This window comes from Tasmannia lanceolata, unplaced genomic scaffold, assembly GCF_043159265.1.
Source record: "Tasmannia lanceolata isolate RefF3 unplaced genomic scaffold, GAP_Taslan_0.1 ptg000002l, whole genome shotgun sequence".
Taxonomy (NCBI): domain Eukaryota; kingdom Viridiplantae; phylum Streptophyta; class Magnoliopsida; order Canellales; family Winteraceae; genus Tasmannia; species Tasmannia lanceolata.
Genome location: NW_027518679.1, coordinates 41,999,368 through 42,017,495, shown reverse-complemented (window position 1 = coordinate 42,017,495; position 18,128 = coordinate 41,999,368). Strand labels below are relative to the sequence as shown.

Sequence of the window (18,128 nt, the reverse complement as noted above, 5' to 3'; positions counted from 1 at the left end):
AAGGTCACTAGTAAATGGAAATGCATAAAGCTAAGTACTAAACTATCAGTGCAGAAATGTTTTTAGAGAAAGAAAGCAACAGATGCGATGTGGAAGTGAACTTCACCATTGCAATTGGGAGGGGATATACACCCCACATCATTGCCTTCTCAACAAAATTCCCTGCAAATTATCATTGCCTCATCAACAAAATTTCATATACATAGGCTATTGAAGCAATAAACAATTATTCTATTATCGAAACAAGCTACCACATACCTACGCGAATATGCAAAATCACGAAGCAATATCCGCGTGCATTGATTCTTCATGTTCGTCATCCTCTTGCTCATCCCTTAAAGTCATCTATTTCAAAGCAAGAAAAATAAAAAAATTACAACATTGATAAAGACAATTAGTAAGAATAAGAAATTGAAGAGGTTGACAGAAGAAATCCAAACCTTCTGTTTCTTTTTATTTTCTTGTCCACATGTTGTCATGTAATGGCCAATTTTTTCACATTTCTTACACCTTCGTATCTGCTTTGGTTGGGATTGGGAGTTTTCTATCGGGGATTTGAACCGGGTAGCAACCTTTGGACGGCCCTTGGTTCTTACAGGTTGGGGGTCGCGAATAGAAATCTCAACTCCTTGGCTAACAAAGTTGGTTACTACTTGGCTCCCACTGTTTGCCAAATCAACTTCCTTGTCTCTCATCTCCTTCTCAGAGTCCAACAACCAAGCATCAAGGGTTTTATTCACCTTCTTGAAAAGAGTGTTATTATCTTTAAACCTATCTAGAAGTGTTTGAAACTTTGTTATTAGGCACCATCTGTGAAGTGGAGATACGTCATTATTATCCAACTCTCTCATAAACACTCCACTATCCACACGATATCTAACCCCAGTTGTCCATCTATTTAAGATATATTGTTGGGGAATGCTCATCAATTGCTTCTTGGACATAATGCGGAGTATGTGTTTGCATAAAATTCCTTTCGTCTCGAACATCGCGCACTCACAAGTTGCCTTTACCCCTTCAGATTCATCGTACACAACTTTGCACCATTTCCACTTCTCATCAACACTTAATCCAACTTTGTATACTGCCACGATGCCACTCTTTTCCACCTTCTCATGATAACAGTCAATACTATCCTTAAATTCTGCCTGAAATATGTCAAACATTGTCTTCGTATAACTTTAGTTGTTTAAGTTTTAACTAAAGGGGGTAATTGTGAGTTTTATTTGGAAAATCTAAATATTACTAATGATTTGGCCGTTCACAGTTTAGACTCATGCGGGCCAGAAGTGGCAGTTCTAAATGCCTAACTAAGATGCCTAATGCCTAGGATGGGTCCTATGTAGTTGACTAACCCTGAGAATTGGATGTTGATTGAGATATTTGAAAGCTGGTGAAAGCCGATTTCTATTTGCCTAAAATGCAGGTTCTATATGACCCTAGAACTAATGCAGGGAATCCTAAGAGCCTAAGCTAAGGCTTGGGTTTGAGGTACGGGATTGGCAATTCCGAGATAAGGTATCTTAGAATTAGGGTTGAGACTAGGTCTTCCTAAAGTTTTAGATATCAAAGGGAAAGATTTTCTATTAGAAAAGGATTTTCCTAGAATGGGTTTTCTAAGGATTCATAATTCCTAACACTTTAGTCTTTTAAAGCATTAGAATTTCCAAGGATTTGGAATTCCTAATCACTTTAGTTTCCTAAAGGATTAGAATTTCTAAGACTCGAATTGATTCTATTGGGAGTTCAATTCAGGTGGACTCTGGGGTACTCTGGCTGTGAAACTGGGTCACTCTCAGGGAGTTCTGACGACTTCTGGTTTACACCAGGGGACTATTTAGTGTATTTCAGAAGCATTCTGGAGTACTCTGTGTCATTCCAGAGAACTCTGGGTTGACACTGTGAACTTCAGGCGGACTCTGATAGTCTTTAACCCTTGAAAAGTATCTTTTGAGCTAATCACTTGAGTTTGAGGTTAGTTTTGAGGAAGTGGTTAGTCTAAGTGGCAGTGGGGTTGAGCTCGGGTTAGGATAAGGTTGTTTCCTAAGTTTTAGACCGAATGGGTTCTTAATGGATTGGGGACAAGGTTAGGCCGAGTAGATGTATAACTTGGGTTGGGTTTGGGTTTGTAGAGGTTTAGGTTGGGCTTGGGTTCTGTTAAGATTGTGGAGGGGGTTTGGGTTGAGTTGAGTTGGGTTGAGTCAAGGAGAGGTTTGGGCGTGGGGTTGGATGGGGCAGGGGTTTGGGTCAAGGCCAAGTTGGCCGTGGGTTTTGGGTAGGTTAAAAGGGATAGGGGCCGGATATGATTAGATGCATAAGGTGTAACCAATGGGCTTGGGAAAATAAAATAAAATGAAAGGAAAGAATTGAGAGGGACGAGAACGATGCAAGAATTTTGATTTCAACATTAAATGAATTAACCATGAATCTACACTAGCATGAGTTATATTATTAGTATGATTTCTACTCTTAGCATGAACTCTAATGGAGTTTAATGAATTATAGCTCTCAAAACAAAAGCTAATGGTACCTACCTCACTACGATGCTTGAAGTCGATCCCCGCTTTTTGATGAAATCCTAACGGGCTCGATCCTTTGTGAAATAGCCGAGATTGACGGTGGAGAAGGGTTGGTCTTCTAAGGCGGTGGTCAGCCAAGGGAGAAAGTAGATAGATTCTTAAAGAGGGAGAGAGTTGAGATTTTTTCTTTTTGTGGGCTCTCTTGGAGTATTGAATTATGTCCAGAGGAGAAGAGAGCATGGGTATTTATAGGTGAAGGGTGAGCTAGGTTGCCTTCTTAGAAGCCTAAAGGTGTACGGTGGAGATTGAGTGATGAAAAAAGGAATGCAAAAGGATGGCCAGGATTGCATTATTCAAGAATATTCTTCTTCCTCTTTAATAGCTTCTCTTTTAAACATGATCTTTTAACAATAACAAGTATTTGTGTGGCATGGATTGAGCACTAAAGATTTAGAATCAATTCAAGGTCTAGGACGACGCCACATGTCCTTGGAATCTTTGTGGATCTGGAAGCAAATTTCAAGACAAGGGAAACGTCCACTTTGGTTGCCTTTGTAGAGAATGACAACGATTTGGATGGCTGCGATTAACTGCAATCTCCATGTGATCGAAAGAACGGGCGTGATGAGGTCTCCAAATATCCTGAAATCTTTGCAAAGATATGGACTAAGATTGGGTGGTTGAGATCAATTGCAATCCTTAGGGGATCAAAAGAATGGATGAGATGATGCCTCCAAATCTCCTAGAATCTTTGTGAAAGATTTTCAATATTTTTTGAATGTGAAAATCGAAAAATGCGGTTTTCAGGAGATTTTAAAGTCCGATTTCGATAATTCTTTTGCCGTTGGAATCGTTGATTTTTTCTCTTTCTTTTAAGCCCAATATTGCCATAGAAATACTGATTTTGAAATTTTTGACCAGTGAGGGCTCCCGATCTCTGCCTGTAGATCATTTTTCCAAAGATCGAGCAAATCGACGATCTAAACGAACCAACCGATTCGATCAACTTTGGGTCAACGGTTAAAACCATTAAACCATGATATTGACAATGATTGAGACATTAGAAAATTTTGATATCGATGATTTAATGGGACGATTTCGACGGATCTCGCTTATCCCGCCTTGATCCGTAACTTTTCACTGGGTTTTTGCTTAATTAAAGTGGCCCAATGTTTAATCCAAATTTGAGATCGACTTTGATTGATATTATTTTGAATAAATGATCACAAATCCTTGGTAAAAAAAGATACCCAGGTCAAAAATCAGCCCTCGATCTGATGATTTACGAAAATTGGGTCTCAGGATGGAATCAGGGTCCGAGTTGTGAAGTGACCCTAGCTTATTTTGTCCCGATTGATGATCTGTAAAGTCAGATCGAGATATTAATGCCCTAAAATATATAAATCCATGATAGAGGGACTCTTACATGGATTTAATACTCTAAAGTCACCAATCAGGGCATTTTTTTAATTTTTCGGATCTAATATCTTACCACGTACATCTCTTTCTTTCTTATATATATATATATATATATATATATATATAAGAAAGAAAGAAATAAATAAATCAAAAAGGCTAAAGGGTAAAAACCGTTGGGGGCCAACGGTCATAACTCAACGGTCAAGAACACAAGTTTAAATTTTGGATTAACGGTCATTTTCCAACGGTCTATACTACCGTTGGGAATGGATACGGTCTTTGTCCAACAGTCACTTCTACCGGGGAAGGGGTGCCTTAATAAACTCTTGGGGTGTCTCATGTCTTTTAGAATATTATAAAAAACGTCAAAGACCAGTGGGTAAAGATCACTTCAGGTTTTCCCCTGCAATAACAATCTCCTCTTCTGTTTTACGATTTTCTTGATATAGACACTCTTTCTGCAATTTTCGTTTCTTATAAAGGGCACACTAGTTGCTTTGAATTTGGGGTGAAGCCCTTATTCTTAGTGTAGGCATTGTATCCTTGGGACTTATTTCCTGGTAGCCACCTGCATAAGTGGGGAAATTAAGGTCTTTAAGAGAAAGCATTTTGCTCGCCTTGCTTACTTTCTCTTCTTTCTTTATTATTTCTTATTATTTGATTCTTTGAAATCAGTTTCTTTATTCCAAATTTTGCCAACAGCGTGGGCGAAATCGATCCAACAGGAAGGGAAGAGAGACTGCTTTTCTCCTTCTTTTTTTCCTGGGACAGTTTGGAAGAGGAATAAAGCTATAAAGATGTCATAGGCGAGAGAGACGCGGGACATGCAATTTTGGGCGAGGGAAAATAGAAAAAAGGGAAAGAGGGAAAAGGAGTTATTGGAGGTGGGGGAGGCGTCGATTTTTTTACGTAGGTTTTACCGGAGGTCTAAAGTTGACCACCAGTACATGTAATATTGAGGTGCTCATGCATATGAGTTTTTCTAGCGTACAATAAAACCCGCAGGAATAAGGGATTTTAGGGTTGGTTTATTCAAGACCGCCGATAAAAAGTGTGGCTTTATGAGTGGGAAAAAGCCATATATAGCGGCGATTATTTTGTGGCTACTAGTAAAAAAAGCCAAATGTAGCGGCGAATGACCGCCAGTAAATGTAAGCTGGTAAAAAACACACTTTTTGCGGTGAATGAACTGGAATCAACCTGAATCTGACCCAATTTTAGGGTCAGGTTGAGCTTTTGCAGAAAATGAACTGGAATCAATCTGAACCCGACCCAGTTTTTGTTCGATATTTTCAAAATATTTTGGGTCAATTCAAAATATTTGAAAGTGTTTTATCAAAATAAAACGAGAAACAAAACAGATTTTCAAACTGGGACAGTTGATCGCGAAGGCTTGATCGACCAGGAATTGGAATCTGGAATTGTATATGATTTCCAGAAAGGCATGGTCGGTCGACCGCGGTTCTTTGGATCAGAAAATGTAATGACCTGGATTTTCAGAGAACTCTAAACCCGGACCGTTAACAAAATACAACAATTTTTTTTTACAAATTTGGAAACTCATTTAAAAGCTCACTAAAGAGTATTTGACATAATTACCAAAGACAGAAACAAACTAAGAATAAGACGAATAGCCGCCAAGGTCACGCGGCCACACCAATTACTCTATCCTCGCTCTTGCACACCCCTTTTCCCCTTTTTATTCTCGATTTCTTTATTTGCATTTGTGTCAATGTCATCAATTGTAGCAAAACCTGTGGGGGATTTTTGGTATTGGTTCAAAGAACTATATAGATTCATTCGGTACCTAAACAAATATAATTAAACAACTCTTGAATGTAAAGGCATACGACTTAATTCTGTAAGAGAACTCGTAACATAATTTATTTCTAAAGAAATCATGAATGGTAATAGGGGACATGCTATGGCATAAATCAATTTAAAACTACTATTCTAGCAACACAATAACGTTTTACAAGTGAGAAATATATATTTTGTTATTATCATTATTAATGCATGACACGAAAATCAAGCTCCCTTAGCTTGTTGTCCGCCCCCAATATGTTCCACTACCCTCGTCTACAGGTAGTGGGCATGAGGGACTTTTTACGACGTGCTTAATAGCCACTCTGCCTTCTGACATCAAGGTCTAAGAGGATGCATTTACCGCCAAGGAGGTGCGCTAAACCCAAGATTGGCTCGGAATTTCATATTCCTGGACGACTCATACCTCCGCCCAATCCACCAAATTATTTTCCCATTGTCTTTGTCGCTTATCAGTTTTACTGGCATATCATCCATATCATTTTTTTCTTCTTTCCAATATCTTAAAGATATTTTTAACAATTTTATTGCTTCCCACATTTTTCTTTTTCCTTTAACAAGGAATCGTAACATTTCATCTTTTGCAAGCTACTGGCAAGCATCATTTTTCAACATTTGCATGCCACTAGTATAATAAAACATGAGAGCACAATGCATATTAATAGGAACAATCATCTTAACTACATCATTATCATAAACAATTCTATGTCTACTAAGAATTTCATTGCATGCATATAAATCAATCATTGCTCAAGAGTACAAGTTTAGGTTACCGTCACCTACCTTAGTTATTTGTGATGTGAAAGAGTAAGAAATCCTCTATGTCTGAGTAGGGATTGCTACCGAATCTGAAACACAATGATATATCAAATTCGAAGTTTCCTCAATCCATATTTTCAAGTGACACACACACACACACACACACACACACACACACCTGAGGCTTATGTGAGACCATATCCTTTTATTGTTCTTAATTATCTTTTTTATAATTACCTTTGGGTGATATCAATAGTTTTTGGGCTGTTTTTATTGAAAAGATATCGTAACAATTCTTCTTACGTATTCTCGTCCTTAATTTCATTGAAAATCATTTTGCCTTTGGGTGATATCAATAGTTTTTGGGCTGTTTTTATTGGAAAAGATATCGTAACAATTCTTCTTACGTATTCTCGTCCTTAGTTTCATTGAAAATCTTTTTACAACATAAATCACATAACATATGTGGTCTGTTTTTAACCGAAAAATATAATTAGTTGCATGTATTTGTAGCATTAAGGTGTTGATTTTTCTTGAAAGGTTCATTACCCCCTCGATTTTCAAATCACATAATTGTTTCGCAGAGATCTCACTTTGAGTTTCCGAAACTACCAAGCCAAGGGGCTGTTTTCTAAAAAAAACTCCATCAATAACTCTTTAATTATTTTCTTTGAAGGCTGATTTTTACAATGTTTATCCGTGAGGGCTGTTTTTTTTTAAACTACATACTTAAAGCATTGGAAAAAGTTACACATGTGGGATATTTTATCAAAACAGTTGATATTTCCCATAAGTTTTACACATATGGCTGTTTATCTAAGAATATAGATCTAATATATATATATATATATATATATATATATATATATATATATATAGAGAGAGAGAGAGAGAGAGAGAGAGAGAGAGAGAGAGAGAGAGAGAGAGAGAGTAAGCATACGTGAGGAATTTCTTGAAAAAAATTATGGTCTTTGATAGTACTTATAAGAAACATATAAATCTGATTTGTTTTACAAGGAAGATATAAAATTGATACTAGTATAAATATGCAAAAAAGTCAGCCACTTAGGGCTTTAGATTCCACACACATGGGCTGGTTTTAAAAAAAATGATATTATCCCTATTACACATCACTCAATAAATTATTTAAAAGAAAACCATCCTCTTTATTATAAAAATGATCTAGGAATTTCAATTCGAAAGGAAAAATTACGTTCGTAACATATATCGTATTCTAGATTTAGATTCGAAAGAAAATAGTTATTTCTGTGGTTTATTCGAAAGAAAGGGATTAAGGTTTCCTTTATCTCTATCAATTTTTAAGATCCTTTCTCATTAGATTTTAATCTTTAAAAGAAAACAAACCCTAGATCATTAAAATCACAAAAGCTTACATGGATCAAAGTGTTTGAAAAGCCCTCAAGGATCTCTTCTTTTTTTCTCTTTCCCTCTTTTCTCACTCTCTCTCTCTCTACGGTTTGGGTGTGCGTGAGAGGGGAGAACCACACGAAGGGTCTTCTATAAATCCTAGCTTTCCTTTTTGTTTAGAGTTGTTTTCTAGTCAACTACTAATAGTTAGTAAGTTTCCTAGTCTCTCTAGGTCTCTTTACTTTTTATCTTATTACTTAACTTATTTAAAAAGGAAAATACTAAATTTTAATATTGTCAATCCTAAAAATTTGCCTAATAAGACAAAACTCGTAACTATGCCTAACTCTAATAAAAAAAAAGGTTATAACTTACTCAAATTACGTCCAAATCGCTAAATCTTAGGTCCGTTGGATAGGTATTTGAAATACCCATCTATCAGGACCATAATCATGTCGAACGGACAAGATTTGATACCCCAAAAATTGGTTATACTAAAAAAATGAAAATACACTGTGATTTGTGGTCTGGGGATCTACGGTCCAGATTTAATTAAGGTTATTAACTTTCTAGACCCGTGTGGGGCCGGGTCTTTACAAAAAAAATAAAAAGGTCCATAAGTGTATCAACGGTCGACCGCGGGTAGCCCGGTTGACCGCAGTTGCTCTAAAATCTATCTGTTGGGAGAAAAATGGACACATCTTTTCACTTCCAAATTTGAATATCTTCGTGTCCTTTTGTTTTCCAACAGTAATGGATGATTTCAAACTCAATGGACACTTTATGGATGATCAAAATTAGTTATGTCGCGAAGAGGTGCGATCTAACGACCATTACAATAATATAGAACTGTGCATTACTAGGGCTGCAAACGAGCCGAGCTGAGCCAAACATTGGGTTGTTCGTGCTCGGCTCACTAAGTTTGAGGCTTGGCTCGTAATGAGCTTTGTTTTTTTGGGCTTGTTCAAAATTTCACAAAGCTCGAGATCGGCTCGTTTAGTAAACGAAAGAGCCTGAGCCGAGCTTTTAATGAGCCGAGCCTAAAAAATCAAATATATATATATATATATATATATATATATATATATATATGAGAATAGTGTTCCTGCGCAGCTGCTTCAAAAACTCATGTGGCCCATATTTTTTGGGTGATCCAAAGCATTCATTTGAAAGGCCCTTCCATGGATAGGGTGTGTACCAAAAATCAGCTCTATAGGATCAACCTAACCCAATCAAAGGTGGAGGGGAAAATGGACCGACACTGCCCTTGTGATTTCACGGTCGACCACCATATAATTTCTCCCATAGAAGAACCAAAGAGCCAGATCACGACTATTCAACTTCTTCTTCCGGATTACACCATGTGTGTCACGTCCTGGTTGGGCCAAGTACCGAGTAATGGATCACGATGTTTCACAACATTTCAACTTCCTTCCTGCGTGTCATTAAACACCGTCTAGGTCCAATGGCCGAGGGGCACCTCGTCATATCTACTTCGGACACCAATAAAACTGATTTGAATCCGACGATAAAAGCACCTTGGAAGAGGCAGATTCCAAAACTTTTACAAGTCATAGCTCGTCAAAATCCATCTAAAAAAAAAATTATAGCCGAGTTGGATACAGCACAATGTACAAAATTACAAAACACCCGGTTGGGGGGCACTCTGGAAGAGGCAGATTCCAAGGATTTTAAAAGTCATAGCACCATCAACTCCACCACAAAGAAAACCCCAAACCAAGAAACAGAGTCATGGTTAATTGGTCTATTAATGCAAGAACATTAATTAATTAGCAAAGATAGAAAAGGTTTTTTCATAATTTCCTATAAAATTTGGGTATTTTTATTATCTTTCAAGAGGTATTTTGATTAGTTTCTATGAGATAGAGGTACTTTGCAAGATGTCAATATAGGTGGAACTCCTTGATGGTGTCAGTAAGCAATCCAAATTAATTGCAAGATGTCACACGGTTCACATTCAAAGCAATTGACTAGTGCAAAAAAGAAAGAAAAAAGACATGCATTATCACTAATTCAAAGGATTTTCACAAGGCAATGGGATTTCCTTGATGATATGTAGTCTGCAAGAAAGGAATTACCCTATCAAGCTTGGCTGCTTGTGTAGAGATCAATATCTGATATAAAACAACATTATATTCTATATCTTGGTTGCCTCTCATTGGTATTTGCCGAATTGAACAGGATCGGATTTAAAGTTGTTGTAATTGGAATCAAATCCCACCACAATGAGAAACTTAGTGACTTTTACATCCAAACCAAACCAAACAGAGTTTCAGACAATTACCTGCAAACTTGAGGCCAAGATCCCTACTATAAAATGAAATTCATCCAATTTCAGCAATCTCACACATGATCAGCACAAGATATAGAATCTGATCTTTCTTTCTTGAAAATCTTCACAACAAATTGAGGAGCTAGGAATGGAGATGCTTAGCTGAACTTAGGGCAGTGAAAAAAAACCTTGAAAATCAAGCTCAGCAAAGGAAGACATACGAGGGATCCCACTTTACCTACTAGACCATCAAGGTTAGAATTGAAATAATACTTCTATATGCAAAGGAAGGAGACCTTTGTGGCTCTAAAACCACTCAATTCATATTCAATTTCTCTAAGCTCATATGGCTCTAAAACCACTCAATTCAACTTAACTTTGGATATCCTCATGGTTAGAGACCTTTGTCGCACTCTTGGTTATTTGCTTTAGGTATATATTGTTTCTTGCAGGTGAAGGAAAGTTAATGCACCCACTAAGAGATACAATAAATTTTCCTTAGCCTGAAACAGCAAAGATGTATAGTCTTTTAATTTCTCTGAAGTTTTTTTTTTCCTTAGGCCTTCTTTTCTCTTACACTTGGAGACCTATAATTTTTTTTTTTTTTTTTTTTTTTTTTTTTTGCAGAAGAAAGTTGGGACATTTAAAAATATTTTATAAGTGTGAATTGAACATGGATGATGTGATCTAGAGAGTATATATAGAACACCAAATACACCATTTAGCATAAATGCAGTAATGCATCTATAGAATTCCTTCACCCTCAAGTTCGAATTTTTATAAACAATGAAACAACTAATTAAAGAACTAGATGGAAGAACACCTTAAGATTCTAAGTTATGTTTTCATTTTCCACTAGGATTTCAAATTGGTGAAGTGACAAGCACAACCAACTCAGGACAAACCAATTTTATAGAAAAATAAAAGTTATTCATCGATAACCTTCCATTGAAATTTATGGGAAAGGCTCAATTTTTCGGTTCTAGTAACTTTATGCAGGTGATTAACTATATATATTGTACGATATCATTGTTTGGAATTACTGTAATTCCATCAGAGAAGAAGATTGATCATTGTTTTGAATAACTATATATAAAAAACAATCCATACTTCGCATATTTTCAGCCACGATTGATGTTGCGGATTGCATCCAACAGATGATCAGCTCTTAATGGTTTCACTAAATGAAAATCCATTCCAGCTTGGATGCACTTGTTTGCTTCCTCCGCCATGGCATGAGCAGTTAGTGCTATAATTGGGATGTGAATATCATAGTGCCTCTCCTCCATCCTTATCTGTCTTGTTGCTTCATATCCATTCATTATTGGCATCTGAGAAATAATAATAAGTAATGGCTAGACATTGAAATACTCATAAATATCACCAAGAAATAAGAAAATGCTTAGCAATCAGTAGATTTCATTCATGTCCTCAAGAAATGAGAAGCATAAGAAAAATGATCTTATCATATAGTGATTATCTTGAGGAATAATTAGACTTCTACAGTTCCATAGCATACAGCGTACATTAGGTCATTCTCCTCGCAACAATAAAGATAAACAATAGTTGTGATACTAACACAAAAATAACACATTGGTTAAATTGGAAGGCAATGTAATGGAGAATAAGTACATGCCACTTGTTGAGTGACAAACATGAGGTAGCTTTTGGAGGTGTAAGACTTGTTGTAAGGACTCAATAAGAGGACAATGGAATTGTAGTTAAAAACAATTGAGCACATGCAAAACTTATTCTATAAACATCTTGAAATAAAATCAAAGTTACTTTAAGAACTAAAATGTGGCAGCCAGCATATCACAGATTCTATCAAGTTGATTAATCAATACTTCTAAGTTCTTACCAAAGTAAACATGTTTACATTTGACAATAATTTCAGTTTGATTACTTATGTGATTTACGGATGAATTTTCAGGTTTGCAAGCAGACATCGTTGTAGTCTATAATGTTTAATAGAAATTCCACACAGATAAAAAGACACAGACAAAAAAGACTAATGGTCAGAAGTATTTAGTTTCTTTTCTTAGAATTTATAATATTTTTACTAACTGTTTTCTATGTTTTTGCCTAACTTAATATTCATTCAGCATAACAAAGAGTTAACTGCTCACCATTACTAATCAAAGATCCTTTTCCCCATGCTTCTATTACAACAGCCATGCAATCTACATTTACTAATTATCTCAAAAAGTACGTAAAACAAAGAATAGTCATATTACCTCACAATCCATGAGAACAATATCATACGAGAAGCTTTTAGAAATTTCTTGCATCATGTGATTCATATGTCCTCCACTGTAATCACCAGTAATTTCATGTAGAGCCTTGCAAACTAGGTCTAAGGCATCTTTGCCATTTTCGGCTAATTCAACGGTTGCACCAAGTCGAGTAAGAATAGAAAACGCCAGCATGCGTAATATAAGAGTATCCTCAGCAACTAAGATAGTCATTCCACTCAAGGGCTTATCACTATTCATTCCACTCAAGGGCTTATCACTATTCATTCCACTCAAGGGCTTATCAGTACTTGGTCCATCTCCCACTCTTGTTATTTGATTTTCGGGACGACTAGATTGAGAAGTTGATGCTTTATGATCTGAATTAATATATGGATCAGGTTCCATAGGAGGTTGTGATTCATGTACTGTAATTTCCATCCTTGTTTCTTGTGTGTAACCGCCACTTGTTCCTCCAAACTCTTTTAAAAGGCTTAGAACAGCACATAGACGAGAACCATGAAAAGGTTTCTGCAATATGAGATCACATGGAGCTTGTCCGTCTTTTAGCCTTCTTAAATTGCTGCTAGGAGTATCCGAATTCGCCAACCAAACAACTTTATATTGAGAATTAGGAATTTCATTCCCATAATTGGCCAATAGTGAACATGCTTCCATGAAAGACCCACAACTCATATCAATAACAATTAGTACGTAACTTGTTGAACTTTTAAAGCTTGGCTTTTTACGAATATCTCTATTGTGGATATTAAGAGACAGAGAATAGTTACTCCCTTCATTGGCACTTGCATATTCTTCCTTTTCTCCTCCATGAGATTTATTGGATGGTGATCTGCTTGAGTAACTGCTGTGCGAAGCCAATTCAGATTTCGTCGAAGGGTCAAATGGATTAGGGAACAAATTTTGCTTTAAACCTTCAAGTACAGGATGAAAATGTTCCCATTGACTGACAGTCCATACTTTTATCCCATGTTGGTCCATCCATTTTTTTGCAATTCTTCTCCCTTCCGCACCTTGCATTAAGAGTACTGAATAGAAGCCTTCTTTCTTGCTACCTTTACTATTTGTAGACCAAACACTCAATGGGGTCGAAATATGTAGTCGAGGATTTGGAACATTGGTACCAAATGCATTTGGTTGATGTGATGCAATTGGGACTTGATCTGCAAGCAAGTTAGTATCTTCTCCTTCTAAATTAGAAAAGTGTGTGTTCTCACATGTCTCTAGGAAAACATTGAACCTAAAGCAAGTTCCCTTTTCACCAATATCTTTATCCACAATGCTGATATCTCCACCCATTAGGCGTACCTGAAACATATTATTGAAGATCTGTAAAGTAGATTAAAGCAAGCAAGAACATGCTAAGTAGGAACTTAGAGAATATCAAGAACATGCAAAACATCAATTATTCAAACAAAGACTTCACAATTTCTTTTCTGTTGGTATGAACATGCTAAATATCAACTGGTTAGAAAGAGGTGAACACCCAAAAAGTAAAATACTACAATGAAAAAAAAAAATCATCAACCTTGATTGAAGATTACACAATGTTTTTAAGAAAATAATAAAAAGGACTAATGGAATGAATAAAATCAAACACCAAACAATATGCTGCTATTTCTTACCAAAGATTGAACAATTCCAAGTCCTAAGCCAGTGCCTTCATGTCCTTTAGAAGTTGATTCTTTGACTTGAACAAAGTTCTCAAAGGCTGATTTTTGCTTCTCCTTCGGGATTCCTTTTCCTGTATCTTCCACCTCAAAAGTAAACTCAATAGAATTTGGACTCTGTTGAACCGTATGAAGAGAACCCAAGTCATCATAAACACAATTGGTCTTGCAGACCAAGCGTGATAGGAAATTATATAACTTAGAAAAACCACCACCATGGTCAGAAGCAAGAATGGAGCTTTCTAAAATTGGTTTATTGGCCCAAGCACGCACCACAACATGTCCTTCAGATGTGAACTTCACTGCGTTACTGAGTAAGTTAGATAAGATCTGCTTAAGTCTTCCACAGTCACCTTTAACGAGAGAAACTTTCATAATTGATCCATCACAAGGATCCAGCAATACTTCCAAGCCTTTTTTCGAACCAACAACATAAAACATATCAACTATTTCCTCAAAAACTTTGGCCAAATCGAATTCCTCCATTTCCAATTGCATCTTCCCTGCTTCTATTTTGCTTGTATCAAGAATAGAATTCAGTATTCCTGAAACAATTTGATTTTCACAAAAAGAAGATACACAGATTCTTTATCAGTAACATAAGAAAACCTACTAAAATAAAAATCGATTGATATGTCATGAAACTCAACATATCCCTAAGAACAAATAAACAAAGAATAAAATTTTAAACAGAAGTTTACAAGGGAAACATCATCCGATGGAAAAAATTTATCAGTAAAAACTTCAAAAATATCCATAAGAACCTATGTTACAGATACGAGTATGGGAATCTGACACAGGTATCGAGTGATGGATTCAGCAAACCTTAAAAAGATAGATTCATGGATTTGCCGAAATATTTTAATTAATTCTGAAATTTTATTATAATAAATAATATCTTAAAATCTTTAGTAGGTTGAGCAAATATAATATTTTATTTTCATATAAAAACATACTATTAGGATGGATAAAACTTAACATTGAGTAATTGTAAGGTTGTGGTAATGGTATTCAGAAAAAAAAACAATTAAAAGAGGCGTAGAATTGTCACTGTAAATCCTAAAGTATTGGGATACGAGACGTGCCCGGCACAGATTCTTCATCCAGTCAAAAGAATCCATGTAACATTGATAAGAACGAATAAACAAAGAATGAAAGTTTAAACATACGTTTACAACGAAAACATCACCCGAAGAAAAGAAATTATCAGTACAAATTCCAAAAACAATACTAATGAAACCATTGCAACAAGTTTCAATATGAGAGATCACAAACGAGAGACATTCAAATTCGAATTGTGAGTTACAGAGTATCATTTTGTAACTCACCTAAGAGGTTTGATGCACAAGTATCCATCTGCACTAAGTTCGTTTCCAACTCTGACTCTGGGGAAACCTCATAACGGCAAAGCTCGATTAAACCAGTAATAGCAGCCAAAGCGGTTCGCACATCGTGACTAGCACTAGCAAAAGCAATGCTCTTATTCATACTCTTTCTCTCTGCTTGTTGAGTAGCTTCCATTTGTTTAATAAGTGCAGCACAAAGGAATACCTCTCTTCTGGAAGCTCTAATAATCAAGAGTACAAAGAAGAGACTTACAATAAAAACACAGGCAAGCATCAATACCATTGTGATCATTGTTATCTCATTCTGCCTATGAACATGATCTGGGAATCGCAGAAGAGGCAAAGCCAATATAGATACCTGTCAAATAGATGAAACCAAATCAATTTAGGATCACAAATTACAACTTACATCATAGTTATCAATACCATTCTGTTCCATACTATTCTGGTTTTGATCTTTCTGAATTTTGATTAGTTCCTTTTTTCCATCTAAAAAGGTTAGATGGCCTTAGAGGCCTCCCTAGTTGAACAACCATACACCATTCAATGGGGAATTTAACAACAACAAAACACTGTATAGATATACTCACGCTATGTTGATTATAAATAGTGGTTAACTAATATTAATAAATGATACTTTGAATGAAATATGTAGTTATACTTTGCTTTACTGTATTCTATTGTTTTTTTTTTTTTAACTTCTATTTTCTGTTCTAGAATTAAAATTGTTGACTTCTTTAAATCTTTATCTTATCTTTTCCAAAATGGAAAAATACGCTAAAATATTTCACTTTGGAAGAAAAATGGAATGCCCATTACAGTGGAATTTACAAAATGACTAAAATGAACAGCAAACAATGAGTTCAGTAATCCTTATGAGAATATCATAATTTTCTTTCTGATAATCAATAAAGCAGCAATTTTTGTTCAAAAGGAAATAAAAGTTCAATGAATAACAACATACCGATCGGACTCCGGCAATCTCAAATTGAGCACAATAAAATGTGTATTGCTCACCCCAAATCTTCTCATTCAATCCACTTAATTGATTAAGACGACTGTTTGAATAACTGTTGAGATTACAAGGAAGGTCAAAATTGTCTGATTCTGTCATTTGCACTGAAACTGTCATATTACTGAGCAACATTTTTTCGTATGGAAATCTAGTCTTTGCAAGTAACTGCCCATCTTCAGTAACCATATACAGGTCCCCTCCATGAAGGTCTATACTTGACATGAAATTCGTAAAGATTTTTTTAGGAACTCCAAGAGAAATCACTCCCCATCGACCTCGGGGAAGAACATTGTTTACCAGAGCCATGGATAGAAATAGAGGCTCTTGAAATTTGCCCCACCCCAACCCCAAAAGAGCATAACCATTTTCACTATCCAAAGCATTGTTAAACCAGCTTGAGTTTACAAGTGTGATTGGAGTTGAATCAATTGCTTCCCCATATCTCATTCCGATATCATTTACAGGCTGACTGTACCAACGATAGACAGTGGGATTTGTATTTGACCCAGATGAAGAATACGAAGTATTTGCGAACAGCGCAAGTGTATGGTTTCCTTCTGTATAATATGAAAAGAAAAGCCCATCTTCTCCAATATAAGAAATCTGTGATAAGTGTGGAGCAATTGAAAATGCTAGAAACATAGCCGGTGCCACCTACAATACAACAACCAAGAGGTTTCTTGCTCGGCAACATAGTTACAAAATTCTTCAAATAATAGGAAAAATCATGAATATTTCCGTGTTTAAACTTTAAAAAATCCCAAGTAATTAAAAATTCCTTTCATTTTTTCGAATTGAAAGTGAATTTGACAAATACTTCATCAATTTTCTCAAATGTTGTTTATCATTCTCATGAGAAATTCAAAATTTACATAGTCTAGCAAATACAACCTAGCCATCCTTCCATGCCTATTGTTGTATCTTATTTATTAAATGAGTATACGCACGGACGTACATACATACATACATATATAGAGGTATTCTAAAATGAATAGTGCCCTTGTAGAAATGGGGTGAAAGGACACCCCCATTGGCTGCAAGGAGTAGTTGTGCATTTATAATAGTTGAAAGTCAAAGTGCATTAAATGCATAACCGACCCTTGGAGACACCTTTTACCCCATTTCTGAAAGGGCTCCCTTCACTTTAGAATACCTCCCACCCACACACACACACACACACACACATATATATATATATAGGGGAAAGTGAAGCTACACCGCCGGCTTAAAATACAATGGGCCCACATTGTTTTGGTGATCCAAGCTTAAAATATGTGTAGAGAGTTCTCCAAGGGTCCTACACATATGTGTAGAGAGTTCTCTACACACTAGCTTAAAATACAGTGGGGGCCTACATTGTTTGGGTGATCCAAGCCATCCATTTTAAAGGCCCTCACATAGATAGGGTGTCTACAAAAAATCAGATCCATAGGATCATCCCAACCCTACGATTTGTGGAGGTAAAATGGATGTCTTTAAACCTTTACAAATTAGTCCATTTTTTGCCTCCACAGTTCGAATGGTTAGGATGATCCTATGGATCTGATTTTTTGTGGACACCCTATCTATGTGAGGGCCTTAAAAATGAATGGTTTGGATCACCCAAATAATGTGGCCCACACTGTATTTCAAGCTAGTGTGTAGATAACTTATCTACACA

At 36.0% G+C, this 18,128-nt stretch overlaps 2 protein-coding genes across 2 annotated transcripts; both read right to left on the bottom strand.

Annotated features, from left to right (window-relative positions):
• Positions 1-276: 276 nt before the first annotated feature.
• Positions 277-1,166, bottom strand: LOC143891887 (uncharacterized). Its single transcript, XM_077396390.1, has 2 exons — positions 441-1,166; positions 277-345 (listed from the first exon to the last, which is right to left on the bottom strand). Exons 1-2 carry the CDS (start codon positions 1,164-1,166, stop codon positions 277-279), a joined length of 795 nt encoding a protein of 264 aa, XP_077252505.1.
• A 9,874-nt stretch (positions 1,167-11,040) lies between these two features.
• On the bottom strand, positions 11,041-17,111 carry LOC143885042 (histidine kinase CKI1-like). The gene is made up of 5 exons (XM_077388999.1): positions 16,418-17,111; positions 15,436-15,811; positions 14,063-14,652; positions 12,420-13,745; positions 11,041-11,513 (listed from the first exon to the last, which is right to left on the bottom strand). Exons 1-5 carry the CDS (start codon positions 17,108-17,110, stop codon positions 11,304-11,306), a joined length of 3,195 nt encoding a protein of 1,064 aa, XP_077245114.1. The 5' UTR covers position 17,111; the 3' UTR covers positions 11,041-11,303.
• Between the last annotated feature and the right edge of the window lie 1,017 nt (positions 17,112-18,128).